Source organism: Microtus oregoni, unplaced genomic scaffold, assembly GCF_018167655.1.
Source record: "Microtus oregoni isolate MIOR12 unplaced genomic scaffold, Mior012 000006F_ref0000085, whole genome shotgun sequence".
NCBI lineage: Eukaryota > Metazoa > Chordata > Mammalia > Rodentia > Cricetidae > Microtus > Microtus oregoni.
In genome coordinates, this window is record NW_024543065.1 from 10,390,001 (window position 1) to 10,405,393 (window position 15,393).

General features: G+C 38.8%; 1 protein-coding gene across 13 annotated transcripts in view; it reads left to right on the plus strand.

Annotated features, from left to right (window-relative positions):
- Ptprk (protein tyrosine phosphatase receptor type K) overlaps positions 1-15,393 on the plus strand; it is a 525,156-nt gene that overhangs the window by 469,586 nt on the left and 40,177 nt on the right. For 6 of the 13 annotated variants that reach the window (XM_041654413.1, XM_041654404.1, XM_041654407.1 and 3 more), the window contains exon 14: positions 13,967-14,105. In XM_041654413.1, the coding sequence (XP_041510347.1) occupies positions 13,967-14,105 (139 nt within the window). Of the gene's footprint in view, positions 1-13,966; positions 14,106-15,097; positions 15,140-15,393 lie in introns of all 13 variants that reach the window. The other 7 variants (XM_041654412.1, XM_041654400.1, XM_041654402.1 and 4 more) reach the window with 3 other exon arrangements.

Below are 15,393 nucleotides of genomic sequence, written 5' to 3' on the forward strand. Positions count from 1 at the left end.
TGGACCAATGTAATCTATTCGTTGGATATAAGTGATATTTTGATAGTTTAACAATGGAAAATTGGTGATTGGATAATTTTAGACTATCAGGACCATTTCAATATGTGATTCTGGGGCCAGTCTCAGCCAGGTAAAGCACTTGCCACTAAGATTGGTGACCTGAGTTTAGTCCATCTCCCAGTTGTTCTTTGTCACACACGCGTACACACGCGCGCACACACACACACACACATACACACACCATGGGATGGAAGGAGATTAAAAAAAATGTGGCTCTGATTTACTCATTCATTTGAGGCCAAATGACATTTTAGGATTAAAAATCAATCTCAAATTCTAAAGCATTTATTAATAATTTAAACCTTATACTAAATTATCTTGGAACAGCTGTGACTCAGATTAAATCATTAAAAAAAAAACCAACAACCCAAAAACCCTGGTCCCTCCATCCCGTATCAGGGCAGTCTCTAATTTAGTAAATAAACACCTTAGAAAATTGCAGTGCAACCTCTATTAATGTGATTTAAACCCTGTTGTGTGTTCTCCTGAGATATGCCAGATTAATGAATTATCTAAGCCTTAGTGGAAAATGACCTGCTCAAAAGGAAAATAAAATTCATAACTAAAAGCAGCCAAAATAGCAAGAACTTTTAATCCTTGAGTTTACAAGAAAGAACAGTGGAAATAGGTCAAAAGGTAGGTCCTGCTTAGTATTTTAGATCCTATTTCAGCCTTATCATATGAAGATTGTTAAAGAGTTTGCTTGACTTCTGTTTGTTTTTCTAATATTCAAATTAAATCCTTTTTTGTTGTTGTTGTTTTAATTTTCCTGCTTAGGCTTTGAATGGCATGTTTGGATGACTGGCCCAGATCTGGCATTCGGAGTTTGTGCCAACAAAAATGTCAAGTGCATTTGCCTTTTAATTACATGCAGTGCCTACATTTTAATATTCCAGAGTTTTCCCTGAGGAAGAGACTTTTCTGATTTTGCCGTTTGTGGGAGGGGGAAGAAAAAATACCACTGACATTATCAGGGTTGTTTTTCCCTAATGTCTGCAGCTACCCACGTTGGTCATTTACAAACATTTCACTTGAAGGTTATAGTTAGTTGTTGGTAGCCTTCTTTGCTATAAACACTTTGTGTGAATAGGATACAGGAGCCAGCATCTTATTTGAACTCCTTTCTTTTACTTCCCAGTAATCTTCAGGCAAACCCACTTTATTCTGAATAGACCATTGCTACTGAGATGTCTCAACAGTATAGTAGTGTGTAAAGGGCTAATCACTATTACTGACATTTTCCTTGCCCTCTTACTATCCTTAGTTTGAATGTAGCTCAATTCATTAGTCCTCAACCAGTACAACATTGTATTATTTGGCTTCCCCAAAGCATGAAAGCAGAATTGTTATTCTTTCATCTCTTTTATTACTTGAAATGAGTTTTTTTTTGTTTTTTTTGTTTTGTTTTGTTTTGTTTTTTTTGTCAAATAAGTGGCCCCAATACTCTGAACTCACTTTTAGGCCAACTGCACAGATTCAACCAAGCCGTGGTGCTAGTGATCGATACATTGCATTCAAGCTTAGATGAGGCTCCACCATCTATCCCAGACCATCTTCTGAAAGGTCTTCCCTCTTGTCCACCTCTGACATGGTCACTGAGTGGCTCTCCAAATGTAGAATTTCTCAGTGCCAGTGCTGGGGAGAGAGGTAGCTTAGTAAATCAAGTGCTCACTACACAGCCAGCAAGACCTGAATTTGGATGCCTAGCTCATAAGTGAAAAGGTGGGCCCAGCAATGAGGGCGTATCATTCTATCCCCAGCATCTTAAGTCACTGATCTACTGCTGCGAAGAGACACCACGACCAAGGCACTCTTAAAAAGGAAAACATTTGACAGGGGCTTGCTTGTATTTGAGAGTTTAGTTCAGAATCATCACAGTGGGGGGCATGGTAGCTTCCCTGGCACTACAGAAGTAGCCAAGAGATTTACATCCAGATTCAACAGCAGTAAGTAGAAAGAGGGACTAGACATGGCTTGGGCTTTTAAATTCTAAAAACCCACCCCTAGAGATGCACTTCCTCTAACAAGACCATGCCTCTTCCAACAAGGACACACTTTCTTTTTCTGATCCTTTCAAACAGTCCCACTCCCTGGTAAATAGTTATTCAAATGTATGACTCTGTGGGGACCATTCTTATTCAGTTCACCCTGTCCAGGGTGTAGAGACAATAGGATCCCTGGGGCTTGCTAGCCAAGCCTCCAAGCCAAAAGAGTGAGCTCAAAATTCAGTGTGAGACCACGTCTCACAAAAGTGAGTTGTAGAGTGATTGAGTAAGACACCCCATGTCAGGGACACACACACACATATACTCTCTCTGTACCAAGGGGTACTGGTTTCCTTGTGCACAACTTCTCTTACTCAGAATCACTCAAAGATAGCATCTATCTTACCCAGTAATAATTTTTGCAAGGACTAGGAATATATTGGGCATGTAAGGAGGAGAGGGGATCCTTTAGTTGATGAAAATAAAGCAATGCCACAGATGGCTTATTCGTGGATTTAAGGTGCAAGGGGGAATGTGTTATCCTTGCCTTAAGTTTACTTCTTGTGACCCTTTCTTACTCCCTCTCGGGCTCAGTTCTTCCATTTTAGTTTACTTTATCTCCTAAGAGGAGCTGATGCAACTAGTTCCCGGTTCACTTATATTTTTATCACCTCCTCATTCTTTCTATGAGTTAGGGATTCAGGTTGACATTAATAATATATTGCCCTCCTCCTTCCTCATTTGTTTGTATCTTTAAGGCAGTAAAAATGCTAGGTTGATCACGCTTCTTCCCATGTAAAAGTGGCAAGTACAAGGTCAAGAAGAATAGCTTTTGTTTTTAAATATATTGTATAATTTAATATATTAATATATGATAATTTATATATTATACTATGTATAATAGTATATTATATAATTTATTTAATATTATAGATTATATATCAAGTAATAGTGGGTCTTTTTTCTGAAAACATGTTAGAATTATAAACTAGTTTTTAACCTTATCATTAATGGATTTTTTTTTTCAAAAATCTAGAAATTTGTAGTATACTATAGGTGATATATTCTTTTAGTTAATGCACCGCAACACCTTTCAGCTTGTTGGTTATCATGAAATCTTAAAGATTGAAATTATGATTGAATTTTATTAACCAGTTTTAGCTCTTAATCTGTTATACATTTGCTGAAAAAATACTCTCAGCAAAATCTTGTTTGTGGGTCATGGGACTGATGTTTTAAGGTTAGAGAGTAAGTCTTGGGTAAAAGAAAGAACTGAATTGAAATCCATGATCTGAGGCCAAGGGTTGTGGTTCCGTAACAAAACACTTGCCAATCATGCAAAATGCCCTGGGTTTAAACCCCGGCACTGCAAAAACAAATATAATCCATGATCTCGGTTACTGTTCTGGAAGCTCAACAGATATGTGTGCTCAGGGCATCTCTGTAGAACAGGCCCACTGTGGGGAGAAAACAATTATTTGCACATTGCTGAGCTCACTGCATCTACAAGGAAGAGGAAGGGAGATGGGAGAATGGAAAAGGAAAGGAGGAAAGGAGAGAGGAGCAGAGGGGGAGTGAAGCCAAATGATCATTTAGTGTTCATTGTAGGGGAAATCTTGAAGCTTTGATTGCTGGGCTACCAATGGGAGTTGCATAGCTGGCCTAGCAATGGGACTTGCATAAGCAAGAAATTTCCATACAAAGCTGGCAGAGATGGCCTAAATCCATCAGTACCTTCTGGCTGCTCGTACAAGGAGGTGCAAATTCTGTTTAAGATGAAAGCATGATCAATTCAGGCCTGCAGGAGTCCCGCAGACTAACATAAAGCAATTAACTCACAATCAAAGGTCACCAAGCATTCTTAAAAGTATGTCACAGTGGGAGTTAGCAGAAACACCCCATAAGTCCTCCCAGGACTGCAGGTATTGACTGTGGAGTCAAAATATAGAATTGCTGCATACAAAACACTTTTCCAGACAGCGTATGAATAAACATTTACAAGATATTGTCATCATTTACCAAACAAAGAATTGTATACCGTGATCTGAATAGAATTTATAGGCTAGAAAACCATGGTTGTCCAAGTTTAAAAGTAACTGAATTGAGATGTGTTCATCAGCCTTACACTGCTGTAGCAAATACCTGAGAAAACAACATAGAGGAAGACTTATTTGGGCTCAGAACTTCAGAGGTTCCAACCTATGGTCACTTAGCTCTGTTGCTTTGAAGTATGAGGTCAGGGCATGAAGTGGATCACCTCATTGTAGGTAATTGCAGAGAAAAGCATGCAAAGGAAATCCAGGGATGAGGCAGACCTTTCCAGGGCCTGTTTCCATCAACCAGGCCCCACTTCCCAATAATGGTGTGAGAAGCCATTAGTTAGGTCAAATCCTTCAAGCTTCATCAAACTGTGGCCAACTAGCCTCCAAGTTTTCAACACACATGTGCCTTATTTAGGAGGGGGAAAGGGGAACGAATCATAATAACAGTCCTAGAAGGAAAGTAAAAGAGAGATGGTTTATCTCTAAAGAAGATGCCCAGAGTGAGATCTATGAGGAAAAGTGAACATGCTCAAGAAAAGAACTGTAATAAGAATATGTTACCTATACCACGGCGTGTTCAGTTCAACCCATTCAAACCATGTCATGCCATCACAAGAAGGACTTAAAAAGTAGAAAAATCTAAACAGTGACTCCTCCAATTTCGTGTTTTGATATGAACAGAAGCAGCTTCTGAGCCCTTTACATCCATCCCAGAATCTTGTGCAGAAACTATGTGCTTAAGAACTTTGGCAGTGGAGGGCTGAGATGCCTCCTCCTGTCTGTGCTGCTGGGGAAGCAGCCCCGTGTTAATCCAGGATTTGATATGGCATGCACAACTTTTACAGGTTTTAGGGGAAAAAATGAAAAAAAATTAATAAATTCAGCCTTGGAAAAGTTACTAAATGCTAAGCACCACTCATAAAACATAGACTAATGTATTTTACTTCATTAATATTAAAACAATAATTCACTTTTATACCATGAATAAAATAAGATGAAAAGCCATGGACTTCAGAGCACTTTACTCCAAAATGTGGCAGTATTCAACTACTTTAAGTTGCAGTGGAGTTTTGAATTGCAGAGGGTGCTGTTCTGTTTTGAGAAATGACAGAGCTGAACAGGTCTCTTTGGCCTTTCTCCTTACCTTCCCTCAGAAGCAGTGTTCAGGACTTGGCCAGAAATAGCATGAGCCCTGAACTTGGTTGGGGTGCCTTGCCATGTAATTAGAGGAAAGGAGCTCATGAATAAAGACCTTGCTAAGTGTCCCCCCCCCCCCCCGCCATTTACCAACTCATTCTGTGCCCTCCTTTGTTGCTGTTGTTATTTTTTCTGCCAGATGGTGCATACTTCATGGGACCCACTCTGAAAGCACTCAGAGTTGTCTATGTCTGTGGGTTCTCATTTCCTTCTGAAGCCTCCCATATCTTATAAAGGATATTGCAGTGTTAGAAAGGAGGGTCCCTGGGTACGAATGCTCAGTGTGCCAGTGTGAGAACCCGAGCTCAGATACCAAACATCCACATAAAATGCTGAAAATGTCTGTGTGTGCGCATGACCCCAGTACCGGGCATGGGCTACTGAGAAAAAAATTGCTTGGGCTTCTGAGAAAGATTGCTTGGGCTTCCGGTGTAGCCAGTGTAGCCAAAAGACAGTCCTCTCCAGGGTCACTGCGATTCACTGTCACAAGGAATAAGGTGACAAGCAGAAAGGGATCAAGGTAAGCGCTCAGTTCTTCCTCTTCTGGTCTATACACAGGCTTCAGAAGCATCTGTGCGTGCTCACACACAGACAGACACATGCGCGCGCGCACACACACACACACACACATTAAATGTTTATACTTGTATTGATCTTTAGTTATAAAGGTTTAATTGGTGAATTTAGAGGTTAAAATACAAAGATATGTTTTCTTCTTGTGCTGCTCAACAGAGGAAGGGATTCACAACACAAATAAAAGACAGCAAGTTAGTATCTATGTAAAACCAGAAAGGTAAAAACAAATTCTTAAAAATAGGTGAAGGATGGGTGTGTTAGTGCGTGGCTTTAGTCAAGCACTCCAGAGGCAGAGAGGTGTATCTCTGTTAGTTCAAGGCCAGCCTGATCTGCCTGGGGAATTCACAGTCAACCAGGGGTATGTACTGGATCCTCTCTCCCACTGTGTGTGTGTGTGTGTGTGTGTATTATTAAGTCACAAAAATAGGTGGCAGGTGTTCACTTGGCATTTCATAGAAGAAACAGGTTTAAATATTCAAATATCTCTAGGCCAGTTTTGTCAAGTGAATATTAGAGAGCATATTCCAACAGCATGTTTCAAACACATGAAAGATCTGATGGTGCCAAGCTATGACATCATTTGCGTGGAGATTACATACGATGCTGGGGGACAGAACAATGAGTCACAAGTTACGTCGTGCAAAGCCGAATGTTTGCAGGGTTTGTTTCGATCACAGTGACATGGATATAATCCCTGAGTCACAGACTACTAACCCCGGAAGTAAAGTGAGGTGTGACTAGATTTTTGATGACGGACAACTGGTTCCAGACAGTTCCAGTATATGATAACATAGCGCATTTGTCAGTGGCTGAGGATCAAAGGGTTGACTGCAGCCGTGTTTGGGAAAGTTTGAAGTAGTTGGAGTGGTTATTTCATTAAATTCCCGTTTTAGAAAACTCACCTTGGTAGCAGAACGCAGGCAAAATCTGAGAAAGCTGATGTGGGAAGTAGTAGGGCCTATTTAAAAAATTTTATATTAAAAAAAAAACAAGATAATTGAGTTTTGAATGCAGCGGGAGGTGGAAGAGAGAAGTCAAGGCTGATTTTCAAGAAAACGTTGTGGCTAGACCCAGCTGTGTTGAAGAAGTAACACAGCACACCATGGATCTATCTTGCCCACTTTCTGCCTGTCGGGAAATGGAAAGCTTAATGAAAAATTCATATGTAGAATCAAACATTTGTTCTCAAAAGAAAATAAAGCGGAATAACGCTTTCTGCTTTTTTTATTTTTAAGTATACTCCTGAAATGTGACACTAATGTGTTCATGAAAAAAATACATCTATTATTTATTTCGAATTTTTGTAGCATTTATGTGCTATCATTGCTAAACAAAAACAAATCTGAAAATCTCAGACATGAAGGAGATACGTTAAACCGTGTGAAATTATCCTGAAATATTTGTAATAGGAAGGCGTACTTTTGTTTTATAATTTTACCTCTTCATGATCTTCTTTTCTTACATTCTCAACATTATAAATTTTCAGGAAAGTTTCTTTGTTAAACAAGAAAAATATTTCCCAACTCTTACAACAAAATGAATATATGAGATGTGACTGTTTCCTTGCTTCACCAATCAAAACCTCTGAATGACCTTTTCTAATAATCAGCAATCTAAGAGGGAACAAATTCCATCATAGGATCATGCGAGGTGATAAAGCAAGGTGACATCAAAGGATCATTGAGTTAAATAATAAATACTTCAAGATGCCCCTAAGGCTTAGAAGTCTGCAGTGGCGGACTATTTAATTAATAACATGTACTTTACAAAACCCATCATTATCTATTTATATGACAGCCTGCTAATTTTTTTAAAACTATTTTTTTAAGTGATGTCAGTTGGCTGATTTGCAGGTTTTCATTCTTACATGATGGACTCAAAGGCTGACCTCTAGTCTTTGCCATCCCATCTGCTCACAGTTCTATTATACGTTTCCATTTATAAAATCACCTCACATCCCTAAACGGCACATCATATAGTTACTCTTTTAAAAGGTACTAACTATCTGGTTGCTATGCCAGTATCTTGGATCAGTGGTAAATTGTATCCTTAGGATAATGGCAGCAGATAAATATACGTTAGGGTCTGTAGTGGTTTGAATGGTAAATATCCCTCATGCTAGTACTTGACGACCTGGTTTTGGTAGGTTCAGGAGATGTAGCCTTGCTGGAGGAATTTGGCCACTGGGAGTGGGCTTTGGGGGTTTCTAAAGCTAGTCATTTGTAGTTCACTGTCTCTGCTTCTTGTTATGGTTCAAGATGACATGAGCCCTCAGCTTCTGCTCCAGCCTCAGTATCTGCCGCCTCCAACCTCCACTTTGCCATCGTGATCTCTACCCTTTTGAGGCCTGTAAGCCCAAGTAGACATTTTCTGTAGGTTGTCTTGGTCATTGTGTTTTAACACAATGGTAGCAAAATAGCGCAAGGCTCCTTGTGTCTCTCATAAATGTCTAGTTCCACGTATGCAACCTTTGTACTGTTTTGGTGCACCACAAGGCCACTTCTTCCTGTGTCGTTCTTTACATAGTTGCCAGGGTTACTTTCTAGGTTTTACATTATTTCCCAAAGCCAGCAAATCAATTTCATTATAGCATTTTATATTTTTAACTACTACGGCTCTAAAATCTATATAATATATGACAGGCAAGTGCCTAGTTCTCTTCTGCTAAGATCTTAGCTCTACAGACTAAATCCTGGATAACTTCTTCAAGTCTAAAGTTAACCGGTAGCATGCCTCTCCAAATAGTCCCACCTTGGGATGTACTTGAACTTGGTTTGGGACAGAAGATGGAAACGGCCCTGTTAAGGAAAGACTAGCTAGTGCCCTTCTGTGGCTGGCTTTATCTCAAACTAGATCTATAGCAGTAAAATACAACAAATCCTTATGTTTTGAGGAAACTATCTGATTTTTATATGCCCATTCAGTTTGTTTTATGCATGTATATTGCCATTCTTTCACTCGGTTAATATTTTTCTGTTGTGGCTCCTTCCCAAGCCCTGCTAGACAAAAAATTACAGAAAAATGTGCGTGGTTCTTGCCTTAACCATCTTTATGTTATGAATGGGAAACCGTGAGAAGGCTGTATGTAATTGGTGGTGTGATTGGACCATCATAATGTAAGAAATGCAACCTGTGTTTTGCTGAAGAACAGGCAGGATGCAGAGGAAAAGTATGCAGCTGCCATGTACATGGGAGATGTTGCTGGTCTGGGCTAATGTTGTAGCAGAGGGGCAGAAAAGGGGGAGGAAGTGGATATTTACAAAGGAATAGTACTTTATAACTCTTGCACAGGACAGAGGCTTTGTTTCCATGCCTACCCAGACATTCCTGTTTCCATTTTGTCTTTTCATAATTATTAATATCTTCACATTCAGAATCATACAGGTGTGGATAATAAAGTACACGTTAATACAGAGATAAAGAGAAGGAGAAGGAAAAAAGGATGCTGACCAGGTTTTCAGCTTCAACAAGCCAGTGGCAGAGCCATGTACTACAAAAGGGCGGAAGTGAATGGGGGCTGTAAGGAGAATGTATAGGTTCACATCTAGACACAGTGTGTTGAAGGAGAATCATACATATTGACAGAAGTCAATAATCAGACCATTGCAGGGTCAGGAGATCAAGGAGATGTTGGCCAGAAATGCATGGCTTTGAGAATGATCAGAATGGATGGTAATTGAAGTGATGGGACTGTGACATCACTGAGTCAGAAAGTGTGGACAACCACAACAAGAAGCCGAGGCCCTTGAGGAGCTAAAAGTGACACCTACTTTGCATGGATGAACAAAACAGGAGGCATTTACAAAAAAAAAGTTCTGGATAAACAATGCCATGAAAAGATGATGTCATTACACTAGCAGGAACACTGCAGAGGACTTCCCATAAAAGAATAGTGTTGCAAATAGTGAGTGGTCTGGAAAGTCAGCGGCTTCTGGCACTCAGATAGGGAGAAATGTGTCTGTGGAATTCCAGTCACTAGCCAGTCAGTGCTGCCGCTGCTGGTGCCTTGCTTACAGTGAGAGTTGTAGCCCTTGTTTGGGGATTTTAAGGAATGGCTGATATACGTTTGAATGGTTTTCCCAAATTACAGCCAAAAAGGAGAAGCATCCATAATGCATCAAGAGGATGTTTAGAATTTGAGTGTGATGTCTCAACACGCTTTAAGATCCCCTAGAAGACTATGCTTTGAGATGTCGTCTGTAATATCCATCATGAAGGAGGGGAAATGATTCTGTTTGATCATAGAAGTTAGAATAGTTTTGACTTCCATGGAAATTTATGTGACTTTACTTTTTTGGTCTAGAATTGGAACAAAATTATTTTATTCATGGGAGCAAGTTCCTTAACTATTTCCCCTTCCCCCCAAAAATGTATTTCATAAATGTGCTCAATAAAAATAAAGTTCTGGTTTCCCCCTTTCCCCCTTGTGCAAAGAATTATACCACTCTAGGCTTCTGAAAATCTAGGGGTTCTTTGGGTGCTCACTGACAAATAAAATATGAACCAATGTTTTGACTTTCTGAAAATGATGTTCTCCCTTGTCTTTGTGCATGCAAATATTTTATGAGGCCTGGAGATGCAACCACTGTAATAGGTGTCCTGTGTCTTTGAAGAAAATAGGAAATGAAAGTTCACTTAATAGCTATTGTATATTTCCATTAATGAATCTTCTAAAAACGGAAGATTTTATTTATACTATTTGATTCTACAGAGCAAAAACTTAAAGAAATAAATGTATACTTCCTCTGAAGTCTATAGAGGAAGCCAGCCATGTGGGATGAGTCAGGAGGATTGCATGTTACACTTTGCGGTACAATGAGTTCGAGGCCAGCCTGAGTTTCATAGGAAGGCACTGTTTCTCAAAAAAAGCCTACAGATTAATAAAACTGCACATTTTCTTTTAAAAAGCACAATTGTTGGTAGTATTAGTAATCATAACAAGTGAATCCTCTAAAGAAAGTTTCCAGTTCAGAGAAAAGAGCTATCACCTCACACGTGCAAAGAGACTCTCATTCAAGTTTGGTAATTATATTGAGTACTGATCAATAATCTGTACATGAAGTGTAATCATGACCCACAGAGCATACTTGCCCAGGTAACTATAAATAGGGTCCATCTCCAAGAAAGTCACAGATTATCACTTTAAATTGCACATGGATTTACACTATCCATGAATTATCATAACACCCTGTGAACAGAACACACCTGCAAGCTTAACAGTGTCTGTGTTCAAACATTAAATTTTAGATTTGACATTCCACTTACAGGAATATATTTAGATCAATTTATCAGAAATACACTTTTTAGTAAAACTTTCTTTAAATTTTTTTTTTATCCTATGAATTTGAAATTGCTTGCCTACTGTTTTTATGTGAGTTATTTAATGATACAGCATAGATAACATTTAATCTTCTTCGGGTGGGAAATTATTATTGAACCTATACTCACGATGCCCATTTTATCTGTCCCTGTGTACATTGTTATGTTTAAAATGATTGAGCAGTTCTGAAGTTTCCTTTAGCATGCTGCATGTGACAATCGAATTAAAACATATTAACGGATGGACCTTGGCTGGCAGATGATACAATTGGTAACATTCTGTAAAAGCAAGAGGACCTCAGTCTGATCCCCAAGTCATCATTATCCAAACTACTAAAGTGTACACATAATTCCTAATAATATTTGCAAAGCATTTGTCACAGTATGAGAGAAACTCGAGTGTACTCAGGATGGTGTCTATGTAAATGGTCCTATGCCGTGTTAATCAAGGACAGACAAAAAGTGCTGGGGTTGGGAAGATAACCCTGTTGGTAAAGCACAAGCTAAATAGGCATGAGGGGCTGAGTGAGGAGCTGAGTTCAAATCTCTAACACCCATGTGTTAAAAAGTTGTCACTCACCCAGAATCCTAGCTCTGAAGAGGCTGTAATAGGTGGATCTCTGTCCTAATAGTCTAGCAAGAACTTCGGTTTCAAAAATTCTATCGCTTCAGGAAGACACCCATGTTCCCATGTAAACACATGAATGTGAACAGAGAGAGAGAGAGAGAGAGAGAGAGAGAGAGAGAGAGAGAGAGAGAGAAAGCATGCATCAAAAAAGAACTAAGAACTGATTACACTGGCAGTTAATCCCTAAGTTAGGTAGGTCAGAGTACCAACTGATTGTCATCCCTGCCCCGTGAGAGTCAAGTGTAGCAAAGAACATGACCAGAGGAGATTTTAGTGAGTGAACTGTAGAAATTATCCCACAAATAAGTTTCTCTTAGGGGATTCCTAAATCACTTTGTTTTATTCCTGTGTGAAAGCATATCTCTGTAAACCAAATGTTTGATAATTGCAAGCCATAAACATTTTGCTTTTAGAGTTTTGCATGCAATTTAGGAAGACACTCCACCTGCTTTAGGTATTTATGATTGCATCGTGTGTGGATATGTGTATGCATTCATTAAGCCACACAAGGAAAGGAATGCCAGCAGAGTTAGGGCAGTTTTGAACGCGTTGTAGACAATGAGACAGTTGGCCGTGTAGTATGCACCGAGTGACCCCTACTCCTAATTAAGGCTGCAAGTTCCCCTCATCTGTAAGGATGGGAATGACCATGCCCCTGCCCAGCAAGCGCATTACACTTCATAGAAAAAGCAAGCTGTGGACTTGTAGTCTCCTTTTGAGAATAACAGGTTCCGGGTTCTAAGCTATTGGGATATTTAACCCGTGCGACTGAAGCCAAAATGGTTCAGTGGACTATTTTACAAACTAGCACCTCTTCAAAAGTGTATCTTCTGCTTAGATATAAAGTAAAACATTTATGAAAATATTAGTCAGAGATTTGTTTGCTTCCTAATTTTTGTTTTTACTTTGAAAAATTATGCTAATCTCATGGCAGCAACTTGGCAGTGGGAAAAAAAATCTCGAGCAGACGTTGAGATCGTAGACTCTGGGTGTGGGAGAGAAAGAAACCAAGTGAAGGAACTGAACACGAAAGAATTGAAACAGGAATAGATGGATAACCTTCCAAAGAGAATAGACATGTTGTCCTGGAGATAAACAGGCTCAGATTACAGGCCTTGTTGGTAGCGTATTTATTCAGCTGGGGTCTCTGAACTCTAAGTCCAAGGCACTGTGATTGGAGATTAAAAGCGGGTTTCCAATATGTTTAATCCATAGCACTGCCCAGCATTTGTCATAGATAATCTCAGTAGTGGGGGCCCCAAACCTGAAAACTGAGAAATGCTGTCTTAGAAGGTAGAAGATGTATTAGATTCTGTTTCTGCCCTTCAGCACTTCATAAGCTAGCCTTAATTCTCTAAGCCTCGGGGGGTTTGTATCTGTAAAGTACAGATAATAATAGTTTCTTTGCCAGTTTCAAGGTAAATGAGGTAAAAGGAAAATGTCTTCCAAAGCTTTCCAGGGCTTATGTATTGATCAAAGTTTTCTATTTTAATTGTGTACCTTCATGAGGGCTGAGCACGATTTTTGAGAGGGAAAAAAAAAAAAAGAAAGAAGGGCCTATAATCTTCTTAAAGTCATTTCCCATGTTTATTATCTAGTGAGAGGATGTGAAATATTCCTAGTTACATTTCTTACTTTTTCTTTCCTTGTGCTAAACTATTTATTTCTACTTTTCTAATGGATTATAAATGAATTCCTACTAGCCTGAAACTCTCAGTGCTTCCTCATCAGGCTCCTGAGCCTTGGAATTATGGGCAACAACATGAGCCACCACAGCTAACCAAGAGGTTATTTTAGAAAATAAACTGATGAACGGTCATCTATATCCAATCTCTTCCCAGTGTACCAGTTCTGAAACTCTTGTCCTGAATTTTGAAGGCATTTGAAAAAGAGTAGCCCACCATCCCTTTTCAAATTAATTTCTGTGGTTTTCTTCTTATTTCTTATCTTAAAACAGAACAACAAAATAAAACTGGAGTGAAAGTCGTTTCCCCTGTCATGAGCCTAAGACTTTCGTGCTTTAGAGGAGCTAAATCTCTATAGATTCATGTGTTCGGGTTATTGCTGTTCAAGCCAGTCCTTCTTGACCATTTCTGCCTGGGGGCTCTCTTCTGTCCATGGTAGAGGCTTCTAGTCACCTGTTTCTCTGATTTGTTTAGCAGCAGCAACAGAAGAACCAGAGGTGATCCCGGACCCTGCGAAGCAGACAGACAGAGTGGTGAAAATCGCAGGCATCAGTGCTGGGATCTTGGTGTTCATCCTCCTCCTCCTGGTTGTCATAGTAATTGTGAAAAAGAGGTAAGATCCAATAGAGTCCTGTACCACACACTCATGTGTTTGCCACTGATTTTCACATTTTTCCCTCAAGCTCTTTGACAAGTTCTAACAAGATTACCTGCACCTCAGTCCCTTCTTACTTGGGATTTTTAAGTGAAATCTTATTTAGTTATTTGCAGTTTGTTCTGGGATAGAAGCATAGATTTTTGTTAACATGTATTTTATGTAAAACTTTAAATTATTTGAATTTTCAGAAATACATGAGAAATTCATCATATCATATTTTAGGTGTTGTTATTATTAAGCATAATACAATTGATGGTTACACAGTTATGGTGCTTGGACCAAAGTCAGAATTACTTTTATTCTTAGTCTATATTTTCATAAATATGGGGTACATATGAGGCATGAAGAAAATAAAACTTTATTTAATGACATTGTATATTAAATATTCACTGACTAAAATTTTTAAAAAGAAGAGTAAATGCTTAAATTGAACCTTATCTTTTATACTATGTCAGTAAATGTCGCCACCTCCTGGAGTTCTATAAAGCTATGACTTCCTGGAATTTAAATTTGTATTCTAGAGATGAAAGTATACTCTTGCTCAATTGCATTTCTGATATACAGCACAGTTTTTATGCTTGGAGCTATTTGACTATTATGTAAGTTGTCAGAATCTGTAAGTCATCTTCTTAGAAACTAGGATGACATCTCATTCCTTCCAAGCAAACATTTTGGATAATTCTACAATTTGGAAGGACTTTTGAAAAAAAAAAATTACATGCAGAGTGCATTCCAGTAGCTTTGTATAGAAGTGGGTTTTGCTCTACTAATTGTACCGATTGTATAATAAATGATGTTGCTTATAGTACATGAATTCTCATAGTGTCCAATTATTATTGCTTTCTACTTCAAATAAAACATTAGCATTATGGCTAAGACTCATATGTTAATAACAATTCCATGAGCATCGATTTTAATATATTGCCTCTTTACACTTGTCCCCGGAGACATGTATGTTGGAGAAGACACATCTGCATTAGAAACATTAGGTATGCACTATAGCGTTCTGTGTTCAATTAGCTACATATGTGCTTCCTCCAAACAGTGCTTTTTCTCTGCTGTTGTCTACCTCTGTCATTGGAAAACACATCCTAGGCGAGACAAGAAGATTTAAGTCTTCGAGAAACACTAGTTTGCCAGTGCATACCCATAAAAATCATGGAATAGAACCTTCAGACCTTATATCTCTGTTCAGATTAAATCTGTACTTGTAGAGCGAAAAAGCCAAATAGCTTAGAGAACC